The 12,178-nt window shown below is 39.6% G+C and overlaps 1 protein-coding gene across 1 annotated transcript in view; it reads right to left on the reverse strand.

The window, feature by feature from the left end:
• Positions 1 to 12,178, reverse strand: part of DNAJC11 (DnaJ heat shock protein family (Hsp40) member C11) — a 76,652-nt gene that overhangs the window by 48,383 nt on the left and 16,091 nt on the right. The window contains exon 2 of the mRNA XM_021683400.2: positions 28 to 157. Within this exon, the coding sequence (XP_021539075.1) occupies positions 28 to 157 (130 nt within the window). The remainder of the gene's footprint in view (positions 1 to 27; positions 158 to 12,178) is intronic.

Here is a 12,178-nt window from a genome sequence, read left to right on the forward strand (position 1 = left end):
CTGTGTGAAGCCAAGCCCTCCGCTGACCTTCATAAGCCTGGTGAACAAGGTTAAACAGTCGTTCTGCTTGTGATTTGAGCTCTGGGTCTCGGTGCTTGTCGGGATGGTAAAGCATACACAGCCTCCGGTAGGCAGCTTTCAGCTCTTCAGAAGAGGCCTACAGAAAGAAAAATCCAATTAGAGAACAATCAATGCTCCTTAAATATTATCATTATCAGAATCAGCCTTGAAATGGGAGCCTGTCAGCCACTTTCCAACCTGTCTGCTCTCTGCACACGGGACATAATGAAGTTATGCTTTATTGCTTCAATAAGGCTTCTTTTTTCCACAGTTAATAAAGTGATCAATTATGGACATCAATAGCAACTGTGTTTTGCTGGGAAATGCTGCTATCAGAAGTGTCTCTAACACTGGTTCATTGTGCTCTGAGCTGAAACAAAAAACGTCAGAGACTGCTTACTTTTTAACCTAAGTTATTTGAAATAAATCATACCAAGGTACTCTTTTTTTTTTATTAAATGATTTTATTTATTTATTTGACAGAGAGAGAGACAGCGAGAGAGGGAACACAAGCTGGGGGAGTGGGAGAGAGAGAAGCAGGCTTCCTGTGGAGCGGGGAGCCTGATGTGGGGCTCGATCCCAGGACCCTGGGAGCATGACCTGAGCCGAAGGCAGACACTTAAGGACTGAGCCACCCAGGCGCCCCATATACCAAGGTACTCTTAACAGAAAATTGGTTCAGATAGGAAAAAAGCTGTACACCACTAGACACAAATGCCATGATCTTATTCAGTTTTCCGACAAAGTAAACTCAGTGAATATATACCCTTAAAAAATCAAAGACAAGGGACGCCTGGGTGGCTCAGTTGGTTAAGCAACTGCCTTCGGCTCAGGTCATGATCCTGGAGTCCTGGGATCGAGTCCCGCATCGGGCTCCCTGCTTGGCAGGGAGTCTGCTTCTCCCTCTGACCCTCCTCCCTCTCATGCTCTCTGTCTCTCATTCTCTCTCTCTCAAATAAATAAATAAAATCTTTAAAAAAAAAAAAAATCAAAGACAAAATTGTAAAGCCAACACATGGCGCTGGTTCAACCTCTAATTCCAAAAGGTAGTGCAGAAAGCAGGCAAAAATGCTTTGCTATCCCTCAGTAGAAACAAAAGCCCTCCTTCCCAAACCCAAAAGAGCCCTCCCCAACACATGCGGCTCCCCAGTCCTCACACGTCCTCAGTTTGAGGGAGAACATGGACCAGGCGAAGAACAGATGATATGGAGTAAATAAAATGGACTCCACATGTGCTTTAGCCACACAGAAGAGAAGGACGTGGGGTAAGGACAAAACCCACATTCTACTTTGTGGGCCACACAGCCACCGAGAAGTTCTCAGGAACAGACTCCCTCAGAGGCCCTAGGAACACTGAGCTACCTATCTGGCTAGCCCCTTGGGCCTGTTTTTGGGAAGTATTAGGTCTGATTTTGTATCAGCCTCAGGGACCATTCTGGTCCATCAGAGGTGATGCTGAACGTGCAGCTCTATCCAGATGATCGGTCAAGTAAAGAACATTTTATTTTGGGAGGCAACTCCCTCACCATTTTTTTTTTTTTTAAAGATTTTATTTATTTATTTGAGAGAGAGAGAATGAGAGAACACATGAGAGGGGGGAGGGTCAGAGGGAGAAGCAGGCTCCCTGCCGAGCAGGGAGCCCGATGTGGGACTCGATCCCGGGACTCCAGGATCATGACCTGAGCCGAAGGCAGTCGCTTAACCAACTGAGCCACCCAGGCGCCCTCCCTCACCATTTTGACAACAGAAGCCCATTTCTGGGTTGCCGACAACATGCCAGAGTGGCCTGAAAAACCAGCCATCTGGGCAGAGGACTGGGACCAGGTCCCAGGTGACAATGCTGGGACCCACAGTGCTCTAGGAGGAGGTCTCAGAACATGTATCTGCAGGGAGAACCATCACAGGGACTAATCAAGAGATCAAGGTACAAGGGAACACGTTACATGTTACACCATTATTTTTCTATAATTTCTACAACTTTTCAGTATCTTCCAATTCCAGGACTCATGAGTTTTTTTCACTAAGGAAAAAAGGCAAAACTTTATTGTACTTTAATAATTTTCAGCACAAAATTTAAATGCTTTATATGAGATTAAGTTATTCAGATGCTAGAAAATCAGCAACGTTGTGCACGTTTACTAGACGTTTTCTTCTTTTTAAAGATTTTATTTATTTGAGAGTGAGCAAGGGAGCACAAGTGGGGGGGGGAGGGGCAGAGGGAGAGCGACAAGCAGACTCCCTATTTGAGCAGGGAACCCAATGCGGGGCTCGATCTCAGGACCCCGAGATCCTGACCTGAACTGAAGGCAGACGCTTAACCAACTGAGCCACCCAGGCGCCCCTCCTAGAGGTTTCAAACAAGGAATTCTTAAGAACTCCAAAGGGAGGCACTGCATGTGACTGGTAAGATGTGTCAGTCACACGTGCCCAGTGCCCCTCAGTGCCCTCCCGACCATGTCTTCACCTCTAGGCCCACAGCTGCTTCTTCTGGGGAGGAGGTGGCTGGCTGGCTGACCTCTCTGAGCCTTTCCAGCTCTGACTTCACATGATCTGTTATCCAGAAAAGACAGAGCCATCTGTGAGCCCCTCAGCCTGTGGTTTAAACCAGACACAGACCTTCGCTGCTTGTCTGGACAGAGACTCAACAACACACAGTTTTAAATCAGCAGCTCCTTGGAGAGGGTCGAAGACCTTGTTGACTGAGCATCCCTTGGCCCCTAAAAATCAGGCAGATGTCTGCCCCATTCTAGCACTACTGTCTTTCTTCCTTCTTCTCTCTGGTGCAGCCTCTGAAAATTACACTATCGAACAATTGGTAGTTGGCTGCCTTCCCTCTTTCTCTCCATCTGCTCATCTACAAGATTTCCTCTGTGGTGACACACTGACCTCCAAGTTTATTGGTGAAGAACACAGGCTTTTGGGGCAAATGAGCTTTCCGACCCTTAGCGTGCTTGCTCACCTGCAAAAGGAGACAACTCTCAGGGATGGGGAGACAACGAAATGAGTGTGTGACCATACAGGGCTTCGTAGAGTGCCCGACACACAGCACAAGCTTACAAAGTGTGGCTCTTGTAAAACCTTTTCCTTGTTTTCTCAACTTGCAACTGTGGACAAGTAGTACCTCTCTCCTCAAAGTCACTGTGAGGAGTAAATGAAGTAAGACCTGTATAGTGCTCAAAAATGGCTGTGCACACAGTAGGGATCTGATCACTCCAGCTATCATAACCCAAAGTGAAGCTCGATACCTCCCGGAACCGGAACAAATCAGAGAGAAGGCGTCACCCTGGCACGGGGTAGCAGGAACACTCATTTGTGAAGCAGTCCCTGTTTGTGAAAATTCACTGAGCTGTATGCTTACGACATGTGCCCTCTTGCAGATGTATACTCTGTTTCAGTAAAAAACACGAGACTCCATAGAAGAGATGTGTGTCCACATTCCCGTGTTCACAAATCTTCTTTCTTTCTCCTACCCTTGGCTTCTTTCCCTGCCAACATCAATCATGCAATGCATTTCTTGCCACACTTGGCCAATATGCCCCCTGTACCAAACCTCATTGTTTTAAGCAAATAATAGTTAACTAAATAAAATAGATCTTCTCCAGGTAGGTTTACCTATGTAATGATGTAAAAGGGGCTTGCTCCTTCCTAAACAGCAATTACAGATTATTTTCTCTCGGCAAATTTTAATTGTTCTTTCCAGCATCTCATAAAAGTTACAAGTGCACGATTAGACAGATTTGGCTGACTTCTAGCTTAGGCTGCTGTTTCCTGGTTGTTAAAATTAAACTAGATGACAAGAGGGTAGAATATCTAATCTGCAAGACCTTCTGTAATCATATTAATAAATGGCTTAATGTGCTATTGATTAAGTAATAGAAATGAGAAGTTTCATTTTTAATAAATATTACATTCAATAGGTTAGATTGGACCTTTCATCATAACTCAATAGCTAAGGTCACTGGGTCGATATTTCATAAATGATAAACTCTTTATCATAAAAATACTGATATTTCAAAATCTGTGATATCATTAAAATGAAACCTACAGTTGCATACTCATTTCTAAAATCCTATATAAAATTAACAGGTGTATTGTGCTTCTAAGTCTGAAAAGTTTCATCATCTCAATCATCTGGTTCTATTTTTAATGTAAAGTAAAGTAAATCTATTATAAATTCAACCTCATAGATCATAAAACTCACAGTGAAAAGGTCCTTTGTGACCTGACCATAGAGTTTAGTGGTCTGTTAAAATGGTTGGATTCGATGCTATACGGTACAAAAATGACATTCCCTGCAATAAGACACAAAAACAAAAGGCTTACAGATTAGAAAGGAAAAAGTAAAACTCTGTATTTGCAGATATCACTTACATGGGAAATCATAAAGACCCTACAAAAAAAGCTACTAAGTGATGTTATAGCAAGGTCACGGAGTACAGGGTCAATATGCAAACATCAATTTATTTCTACAATCTAAAAACTGAAATTTAAAAAGACAATACTGTGTAGAGTACATCAACAAACACGAACTGCTTAGGGATGGATGTAACGAGTGTGTGCAGGACATGTCTGCGGGCAACCCAACACAGTACCGACAGAAACTACAGCCTGGAAACAACAGGAGTAAAAGCGTCTTCATGGACCAGAAGGGTCAATATTATTAAGATGCCACATTTTCCCAAAACAAGCTACAGATTCAATGCAACCCAAAATCCCAGCAGGCCTTCTCCTGTAGAAATTGACAAGCTAATTCTAAAATTCATGTGGAAAAACAAAGGATATGGAGAAAAAGAAATTTAATTTTCCTAGGTATTTTATTAGCCAAAATAGCTGAAAAAGAACTGGCGGACTCCCATGACTGGGTTTTAGGATTTACTACATGGCTCTGGGAATTGAGACAGTGTGGTACTGGTGAAAGCTGTGTAAGTCAATAGCACAAAGGCAAGTCCACAAATCAACCCCCAGACAGAGCCAGGTAGTTTTTGACAAAGATCTCAAGGTGGTTCAATGGGGAAAAGATATCCTTTTAATACATGATGCTGAAAGAAAGGAACATACATATACAGAAAAATGATCCTTGACCCTTACCTTGCGTCATATGTAGGGGGCACATGAAGACCTTCAGAGAAACAAAGACAGATAAACAAAAGCTGAGGGAATTCATTACCACTAAACTCGCCCTGCAGGAAATGCTCCAGGGAGCTCTGCAGGTTGAAACGAAAGGATACTAGACAATGACTCAAAGCCATATTAAGAGGCAAAGGTCTCAGTAAAGGTTAAACCCACGGGCAATTATAAAAGCTAGTGTTACCGTGAAAACGGGTCCTGACGCCACATTTTGTTTTCTTAATAATTTAAGTGACTAACACGTTAAAAAAATTATTAGACTAAAGGCTAGTCCTTTGTAACTTTGGCTTGTAACTTCACATTTTGTTTCTACATAATGTAAGAAACTAAAGCATTATAAAAAACAATTACTAGATGGAGTGCCTGGGTGGCGCAGTCGGCTGCGTGTCTGACTCTTGGTTTCAGCTCAGGTCATGATCTCAGGGTCGTGGGATGGAGCCCCTGACTTGGCAGGGAATATGTTTGGGATTCTCTCTCCCTCTCCCTCTGCTCCTCCTACTTGTGTGTGCGCTCTCAACCTCTAAAATAAATAAATCTTTAAAAAACCCCAAACAATTCTAGGTTATCTTTTGAACACCCAACGTATAAAGATGTAATTCTGTGACATCAATAACTGAAAGACGTGGGACAGTGCCGTATAGGAACAGAGTTTTCCTACATTGCAGAAGTTAGGTTGGTATAAATTCAGTTAGAATGTTAGGATGTTACATGTAACCACAAATCACAGAATACATATGAAAGGAAATGAAGGGCGCCTGGGTGGCTCAGTCGTTAAGCGTCTGCCTTCGGCTTGGGTCATGATCCCAGGGTCCTGGGATCGAGCCCCACATCGGGCTCCCTGCTCAGCGGGAAGCCTGCTTCTCTCTCTCCCACTCCCCCTGCTGGTGTTCCCTCTCTCGCTGTCTCTCTGTCAAATAAATAAATAAAATCTAAAAAAAAAAAAAAAAAAGAAAGGAAACGAGAAGCAGTTAAAACGTTTCACTATAAAAAACTGGCTAAACACAAAAGACCATAATTTGGAACTTAAAGGACAAAAAAGGATACAGGGCATAGAAAGGAAACAGCAAAATGGCAGAAATAAGGCCCTCCTTATCAACAGCTACTTTAAATGCCAATGGATTAAATTCTCCAATAAAAAGAGAGATTGGCAGGATGAATTTAAAAAAAAAAATGACCCAGCTGTTTGCTGCCCACAGGAGACTTACTTTAGAACCAAACACACAAACAAGCAAAGAGTGAGAGGATAGGAAAACATTCCTTGTAAACAGTAACCAAAAGACAGGGGCGGGTCTACTAACATCAGACAAAACAGACATTAAATGAAAAAACTTTACAAGAAACAAAGAAGGACAATACATGTATCAATACAAGGTTCAATTGTTACCTAATAAGAGATTGTCAAAATATATGAAGCAAAAATGGACAGAATTGAAAGGAAAAATAGACAGTTCTACAATAATAGTAAAATTTCAATATTTTCCTTCAATAACGTAGAGAATAACCAGACAAAAGGAAGGAAACAGAGGACGTGGACTACACATTAAGCGAACTAGATCTAATAGACATGTACAGAATATTCTACTCATGACAAGAGAACATGCATTGGGATGTGTGCACATGGGATGTCATGTATGTGGGAAGTCATAAAGAACCTAAAAAGCTACTAAGTGATTTTAGTAAGGTAATGGGATAGGGGGTATCAATAAAAAGTTCAATATAGCAAGAAGATATATGTTCAGCCATCAATTAAGTCTCAATAGATTTAAAAAGATGGATATCCTAAGTGTCTTCTCCAACTACAATGGGATGGAGTTAGAAATCAGTAACAGAAAGAAAACTGGGGGCGCCTGGGTGGCTCAGTTGGTTAAGCGTCTGCCTTTGGCTCAGGTCATGATCCCAGGGTCCTGGGATAGAGTCCTTCATTGGGCACCCTGCTCAGCAGGGAGTCTGCTTCTCCCTCTCCATCTCCCTCTGTGCGCTCACGCTCTCTCTCTCTCTCAAATAAATAAAATCTTAAAAAAAATAACTGGAAAATTCACACATTTGTGGAAATTTAATGACACATTCTTAGATAACTAAGAAGAGATCGTGAGGGATATTAGAAAATAGAGATGACAGAAAAATAAAACATACTGAAACAGGATGCAGTAAAAGCAATGGTGTGGGGGAAATTTATAGCTATAAATGTTTACATTAAAAAACAGCAAAGATCACAAATCAACTGATGAGGGAACAGAAAGCAAGCTGAGGACAAAGCAGAAGCTGACACCCCACAACCCTCCCCACCATGGGATATAGGTGACATTCCTCAGGCACTCCCGGTGGCCCTAAAGGAAAAAGGGAGGTTTCAAAAGAACTTTCATATGCTAAAGAGGACCAACAAGATAATGGAGGCCTTGCCATTGTCAAGTTAAGGTTGTTTTTTTCCCTCTAGCAAGGCATTAACATTGAGATAGCTGGGAGATTCCTGGAAAATGTCACACACGTCCCACCCAGGAGTGGGGGGTGGGAGGAGGTTGCAGGGTGTCAGCTTATGCTTTGTCTTCAGCCAGCCTTGCGCTCCCTCATCACAATGACCCAATATATAACTAAGGAACTAGAAAAAGAACAAACTGAACTCAAAGCTAGCTAGCAGAAGGAAATAATACAGATCAGAGCAGAGATAATAAAATAGACAATAAAAAAGCAACCCAGAAAATGAACGAAACCAAAAGTTGGTTCTCAAAAAAAAAAAAAAAAAAAAAAATTTTTTTCAACTAAATTGACAAATCTCTAAATAGCTTGCCTAAGGACAAAAAGAGAAAAGATTCAAATTACTAAACTCAGAAATGAAAGATATTACTAGTGATTCTATAGAAAAAGGGTTATAAAAAAGTACTATTAACAATTAATTGTCCATCAACAAACTGGAAAACCTAGATGAAATGGACAAATTCCTGGAAATACAAAACCTACCAAGATTAAATCATAAACAAAATCTGAATAGACCTATAATTAGTAAGGAGATTTAATTACTAATGAAAGCCTTTTTTTAAAGATTTTATTTATTTGACAGACAGAGACAGCAAAAGAGGGAACACAAGCAGGGGGAGAGGGAGAAGCAGGCTTCCCCCTGAGCAGGGAGCCCGATGCGGGGCTTGATTCCAGGACCCTGGGATCGTGACCTGAGCCAAAGACAGATGCTTAATGACTGAGCCACCCAGGTGCCCCATAATCAGACTTCCTGACAAAGCAAAAAAAGCCCTGGACCTAATGGCTTCACTGGTGAATTCTACCAGAAATTTAAAGAATTAATCGCAATCCTTCTCCAACTTTTCCAAAACAGCAAGGAGGAGGGAACGCTTCCAAATGCATACCAAAGCTAGAAAAAGAGTACAAGAAAACTACAGACCAATACCCATTATGAACACTGATGCAAAAATTCTCAACAGAACACTAGCAAACAGACTTTAGCAGACTAAAAGGATTATTATACACCATGATTGAGTGGGATTTATTCCTGGAATGCAAGGACAGTTCAGCAAAAATCAATCAATATAATACACTACACTAAGAGAACGAAAGAAAGAATCCCATACAATCATCTCAATTGATGCAGAAAAAGCATCTGACAAAATTCAACACCCTATCGTGGTAAAAACATTCAATAAACTAGGAACAGAAGGAAACTACCTCAGCATAATAAAAGCCATAAAGAGCTCTTACAACTGAAGACAGATCTACAGTAAACATCATACTCAATGGTGAAAGACAAACATTTTTCTCTAAGATCAGGACCAACGCAAGGATGTCTGCTTTTCTATTCAACATAGTATTGGAAGTCCTAGCCAGAGCAACTAGATAAGAAAAAGAAATAAATGGCATGCAATTGGAAAGTAATATAAACTCTGTTACCAGACTGTATGATCTTATATGAAGAAAACGAACAATTCCACCCACACACACACAAAACCTATTAGAACTAATGAATGAATTCAGCAAAGTTGCAGGATACAAAGTCAACACACACAAATGAGCTGCATTTCTATACACTAAAAATCAACAATCTGGAAAGAATATTAAGGAAAATAGTTCTTTGTACAATAGCATTAAAAAAAAAAACCTTAGTAATTAACTTAACCAGAGAGGTAAAAGATTTTTTATAATGAGAACTATGACACACCACTGAAAGATTTAAAGAAGACATAAAAAAAAGAAAGACATTCCACATCAATGTATTGGAAGACAATTAAAGTGTCAATACTACCCAAAACAACTAAAAGATTCAATTCAATCCTTATCAAAATCCCAATGACAGTGTTTGCAGAAATAGAGAGGGTCCACTAATACCCATTCACATATATGGTCAAAAGATTTTTGAAAAGGTGCCAAGACTACTCAATAGGGAAAGGACAGTTTTTTCAACAAATGGTATTGGGGAAAACTGGATAGTCACATGTAAAAGAATGAGTAGGACCCTTACTTAACACCATATATAAAAGATGATGCAGTTGATTTTTGTGTTGACTTCATATCATGTAACTTCGCTGAATTCATTTATTAGTTTAGTCACTAAAAATGGATGAAAGACCTAAACGTTAAGAGCTAAAGTGTAAAACTCTTAGAAGAAAACATAGGCCAAAACTTTCATTACATTGGATTTGGCAATGATTTCTTGGTTATAACATCAAAAGCACAGACAATAAAAGAAGAAACAGACAAACTAAACTTCTCAAAACTAAGAACTTCTATAAATCAAGGGATACTATCAAGAAAGTGAAAAAACAATCTATAGAATGGGAGAAAATATTTGCAAATCATATTATCTAATAAGGAATTAATATCCAGAATACATAAAGAACACTTAAAACTCAACAAAACCAACCACCTAATTAAAAAATTGACAAAGGACTTGAACAGTTCCCCAGAGAAGATACAATAATGTCCAATAAGCACATGAAGGATGCTCATATCACTAATCATTAGGGAAATGCAAATCAAAGCCACAATGAGATACCACTTCACACCCATTAGGATGCTATTATAAAACAAACAGATAATAACAAGTGTTGATAAGGATGTGAAGAAACTGGAATCCATGTACACTGTTGGTGGGAATGTAAAATGGTATAGCTTTCATGGAAAACAGTGTGGTAATTCCTCAAAAAAATAAAAACAGATTTGCCATATGACTCAGCAATTCCACTTCTGGGCATATACCCAAAAGAATTGGAAGCAGGGTCTCAAACAGATATTTGTAAACCCATGTTCACAGCAGTATTATTCACAATAGCTAAAACATGGAAGCAGACCAAGTGTCCATCAACAGATGAATGCTTATCAGCAGAATGTGGTACAAACATACAATCGAATATTCAGTCTTAAAAAGGCAGGGAATTCTGACACATGCTATAACGTGGATGAACCCTGAAAATAACATACCAAGTGAAATAAGCCAGTCACAAAATGATAAATACTATATGATTCTACTTAGATGAGGTATCTAGTAGTAAAATATCAGAGACAGAAAGCAGAATAATGCTTGACAGAGAGTTTGGGTGGGGGAGTAGACAGTTATTGTGTAATGGGTAGAATTTCAGTTTTGCAAGATGAAAAGACTTCAGGAGACAGATGGTGATGATGGTTGCACAACATTATGTATGTACTTAATACCACGGAACTGTAAAAATCGGGTAAGATGGTAAATTTTATGTTACATGTATTTTACAACTTATTTATTTATAAAGATTTTATTTATTTATTTGACAGAGACACAGCGAGAGAGGGAACACAAGCAGGGGGAGTGGGAGAGGGAGAAGCGGGCCTCCTGCCAAGCAGGGAGCCCAATGCGGGGCTCGATCCCAGTACTCCAGGATTATGACCTGAGCCGAAGGCAGACGCTTAATAACTGAGCCACCCAGGCGCCCATATTTTACAATTTAAACAACTGAAGGGCACCTGGGTGGCTCAGTTGGTTAAGCGTCTGCCTTCGGCTCAGGTCATGATCCCAACGTCTTGGGATCGAGCCCCAAGTCTGGCTCTCTGCTCAGTGGGGAGCCTGCTTCTTCCTCTCCTTCTGCCTGCCGTTCCCCCTGCTTGTGCTCTTTCTGTCAAATAAATAAAATCTTAAAAAAAATTTTTTTGGAAAAAAAACCCCTCAAAATGAAAAAGACTTAAATGTGAAAACTAAAACCATAAAATTTCTAAAAACATAATTTTTGTAACCCTGAGTTAAAGATTTCCTATACAGAATAAAAGAAAAATATTTGTAAAATACATATCTGATAGACTTGTATCCAGAACATATGAAGAGCTCTTACTGAAGAAGACAACCCAATAAAATAATGAGTAAAAGATTTAAACAGAAACTTCAGCCAAAGGTAATACAGGAATGGCTAATATGTACATGAAAAGACATTCAATATTGTTAGTCATTACGGAAGTGCAAATTAAAAACAAAAGTAGATACTACTACACAACCACTAGAATGTCTAAAATAGAAGACTGAGAATATTAAATGTGGGTGAGGATGTGAAACAAAATAAACATCATTTTCAAAAATATGAACAAAAGCTTTGTCATTGGCATAGAGACAAAAATGGCATCAATTCTTCTTGTCAAAATAGGTTAAAGAAATGAGTCAATGGCTGTTTTTCCTAGTGGAATTACCTTAAAAAACCTTTATTAGAAAAGTATACATATTCTTCATGGATAAAATGGAAAATATACATAACATGTTTTAAAATAAAAATTTGTTTTTTCTGTAATAGAATTTTATAATCCCCCCCCCCCTTTTCAGTTAAAGGTCTTTGTGAGGTTTTGTTTTTGTGGCTTTTATTGGTCATCAAATATTTTCTACATCATCTTAAATGGCTGCATAATATTTCAAATATGGCATTATCACAATTTATATATGGATTCCCTATGAACAATTTTCATTTGTTTTCAAAAGGCTGGAGTGGACATCCCTACAGCTAAAACTGTGTGTGCATCCATGATTATCTTTTTGCAA

The sequence above is a fragment of the Neomonachus schauinslandi genome, chromosome 4 (assembly GCF_002201575.2).
Source record: "Neomonachus schauinslandi chromosome 4, ASM220157v2, whole genome shotgun sequence".
Taxonomy (NCBI): domain Eukaryota; kingdom Metazoa; phylum Chordata; class Mammalia; order Carnivora; family Phocidae; genus Neomonachus; species Neomonachus schauinslandi.